General features: G+C 36.3%; 1 protein-coding gene and 1 long non-coding RNA gene across 2 annotated transcripts; one reads left to right on the top strand and one right to left on the bottom strand.

Moving 5' to 3' along the window:
* The first annotated feature begins 700 nt into the window (after nucleotides 1-700).
* LOC138695120 (uncharacterized) lies at nucleotides 701-1,505 on the top strand. The gene is made up of 2 exons (XR_011331063.1): nucleotides 701-839; nucleotides 1,181-1,505. It is a non-coding gene; the product is annotated as an uncharacterized lncRNA (long non-coding RNA).
* LOC138695116 (myb/SANT-like DNA-binding domain-containing protein 3) lies at nucleotides 836-2,576 on the bottom strand. Its single transcript, XM_069819529.1, has 3 exons — nucleotides 2,008-2,576; nucleotides 1,658-1,828; nucleotides 836-1,313 (listed from the first exon to the last, which is right to left on the bottom strand). Exons 1-3 carry the CDS (start codon nucleotides 2,269-2,271, stop codon nucleotides 894-896), a joined length of 855 nt encoding a protein of 284 aa, XP_069675630.1. The 5' UTR covers nucleotides 2,272-2,576; the 3' UTR covers nucleotides 836-893.
* Between the last annotated feature and the right edge of the window lie 759 nt (nucleotides 2,577-3,335).

Below are 3,335 nucleotides of genomic sequence, written 5' to 3'. Positions count from 1 at the left end.
TATGCTGTCGGAACTTTTCAAGCGGTCTTGGGTGATCTTGTTGGGGTCCACAAATCAACTATTTGCCGAGTAGTAAGGGATGTTACACATGAAATTGCTTTGCTTTCGCAGGATTTCATAAAGCCTCCAACCTCAGACAGGGAACGACTTGAAATCCAGAGAGAATTTTCAGCCATGTCAGGATTTCCAAGAGTCATTGGATGTATAGATTGCACTCACATCCCCATCCAATCACCTGGTGGAAATGACGCTGAACTTTATCGCAATAGAAAAGGTTTCTTTTCTGTGAATGTACAGGCAATATGTACACCATCATTGAAATTCTGGAATGTTGTAGCCCGTTGGCAGGGTTCTACACATGACAGCACAATATTTTTAATGAGTAGGTTACGAGCTCAATTCGTAAACAGAGAGATGGGAAATGGAATTCTTTTGGGTGATGGAGGCTATGCATGTTCAAATTTCTTGTTGACTCCCCTAGCAAACCCCACGACAGAAGCAGAGGAGTTGTATAATTCAACACATATATACACTCGAAACTGTATAGAGCGAGCATTTGGCGTGGTAAAAAGAAGGTTTCCATGCTTATCGTTGGGTCTCCGTTTCAAGTTGGGAAGGCAACGATCAACAACACTAGAATGCATTGTTGCATGTTTTGCCATCCACAATTTATTGTTGGAGAGAGGAGAAAATAATCCCCCACCTCCTGATGAAGATCTCATTGCAAGATTCTACCCACAAGCTGATGAGGGTGAAGCACCTATGGGAAGAAGGAGAAATGGAGGGAACACAGTCAGAACTACACTAATAAATACACACTTTACAACACTGGCAGAAAGGTGAGCAAAATACTCGTAATTAATTAGTTCTTTTATTTTTGATGCAAACTTTATTTATTTATTTTCTTTGGCTAGAATTGCCCTTTTAATCTCTAACTCTACTTGGGCCACTTGTAGATTAGTTTTTAAAATTTCCATTTCCATTTCATGTTTTTCGATCAGAAGTCGACACCTTAATTCATTAAAATCAGTTTTACTGGGCGTATAGTCTTCCAGCCTGCTTCTTTGTGATCTTGATCTGGGCCTAATTATTCCACTCCTGCTTCCTGTCAGTAGGTTTATTGGTGTAATTTCTGATGACAAATGACGACCTGCTGACAATGAATCTTGTTGATTTGCAGAAGACGGGGACGGCGGAATAGATGAGGCCTCATCTCCATATTTGTCCCCAGTGACATCATGACCAGAAGTTGAATGCAAACGAGCAGGGTGCACTATAGACACAGCTCCATCAAATAAAGTTTCATGGCTATCCTGTAAAACAAGATGAAGTATTCAATATAAATACACAAACTGGAAAGTTATTTGTTTTGTGTTTGAACTGAATGGCACTATTTAGCCGAAAAATTTGCTTAATTTTTTTTGTTAATGTATTGTTGTTTGCTGTGAGCTGGTTTCTTATAAAATAGGGTTATAAGACTGTAAATAAATTAAAGGCAAAATGAAGTTCATCTACTCCAATTATATTTCCATTTCACCACCTCAATCGATATTTTTATATTCTGAGTGATGGGATGATGATGGATAATGTAGATGGATATTTTTTACTTTTTTTAGGCCTACCCAAATTATGTCAAACTAAGGTTATATATTCTTACCTCCAGTATATTGCAATCCTGTTCTGTTACTTGAAAAACTTGGTACTGGCCATCACTGTCACAAGGATTATTCACAGGTGCAAAATGGGAATTCAGCCTGGATATTAGTCTTTCGCCATCTGCATCTAGCTTCCTTTTAAAAGTTCCTCCACCAGTTTTGTAGAGCTCTGCCTGGAAAAAACAAAGATTCAATGTAGGTCAAGAAACTAGTTAGAAGAAAATAATTATGAATTTAAATCTCCCTCTATATTTTTGAGACGTAATAATATTTATGGAATGCCACAAAAACGTAACTGTCCATTAATAAATCTAGAAATAGGTAAAAATTATACGTCACAGCTTAGGCCTACCTTATCGTCAGCTGCAAGTTTCTTGGTTCTCCTTTTGTAGTTTTCATATGCAATCTTTAATTGCTGGGGTGTTCTTGCAACCTCATATGTAGCTTCATTAAATTCTGAAGCAGTTTTCTTCCAGGCCTCCTCTTTCTGCTTCACCCAAACACTATCTGTCTTCTTATTTTCAATGATATGCATAAAGCTCTCTATGATGTTCAATAAGAGGGCTCTATCATTGTCAGAAAAATTGGGCCCCCTTACGTTTTTTGTTTGCTTCATAGTCTATACAAATACAATCCGCTGTTTCCCTTCTACAAAAACAACAAAACAGCAAAGCATTCACTTGTTTTCCTATTCACCGCCTACTAGATGCATACGTTTCGCGACTGTAAAAGAGCATCAAATTGGCTGTGGTTGCTAAATAGCGATGTTGTCAAATGTTTTTCTTTCTCAAATCAACAATTAGTAAATTGAGACAAGTTGATTGGAGATTTACGTTTGTGCAACCCAATGAACAATCAAATAAATCAGACATCAACTGATTGGCGATCAGGGACTGATTTGATTTGCGTTTCTGCAACCGGGCCCTAGAATTGTAGATCGACTAAAATTTTTGATCTGTTTACCGGATGCTTAATCGAAGTTTAATAGATTTTAAGCAGTGTAACGTTAAACAAAGACATTTGATATAATTTTATAATAGTCATCAATCCCATAAGCTATGAAGAAAAATACGCGTCTTTATAAATATTTTCATTGTTATTGATAAGCTGTATCGTAAATTTTTATTAAGAGACAATTTATTCTGATGTATTTTGAAAAAAATAGTTTTCAGTTTACACTTAGGCCCGGTTGCAGAAACGCAAATCAAATCAGTCCCTGATCGCCAATCAGTTGATGTCTGATTTATTTGATTGTTCATTGCGTTGCACAAACATGAATCTCCAATCAACTTGTCTCAATTTACTAATTGGTGATTTAAGAAAGAAATACATTTGACAACAGCGCTATTTAGCAACCACAGCCAATTTGATGCTCTTTAAAAGTCGCGAAAGGAATGCATCAAGTGGGCGGTGACTAGGAAAACAAGTGAATGTTTTGCTGTTTTGTTGCTTTTTGTAGAAAGGAAACAGGCGCACAGTGGTCAATTTCTCGATTTTAGGAGGACAAAATTATTTTTTGTTCTCTACTGGCAATAGCATCGGGTTTTTTTTACTTTCCTGTTAGTAACTGACACTCTTAAGATTACAAGACGTAAAATTTAATAATAATAATAATAATAATAATAATAATAATAATAATACTATCAAAATACATGCGATACAACTAGAAGTTAACTTAAC

The sequence above is a fragment of the Periplaneta americana genome, chromosome 1, assembly GCF_040183065.1.
Source record: "Periplaneta americana isolate PAMFEO1 chromosome 1, P.americana_PAMFEO1_priV1, whole genome shotgun sequence".
NCBI lineage: Eukaryota > Metazoa > Arthropoda > Insecta > Blattodea > Blattidae > Periplaneta > Periplaneta americana.
This window is presented reverse-complemented; position numbering and strand designations above follow the sequence as displayed.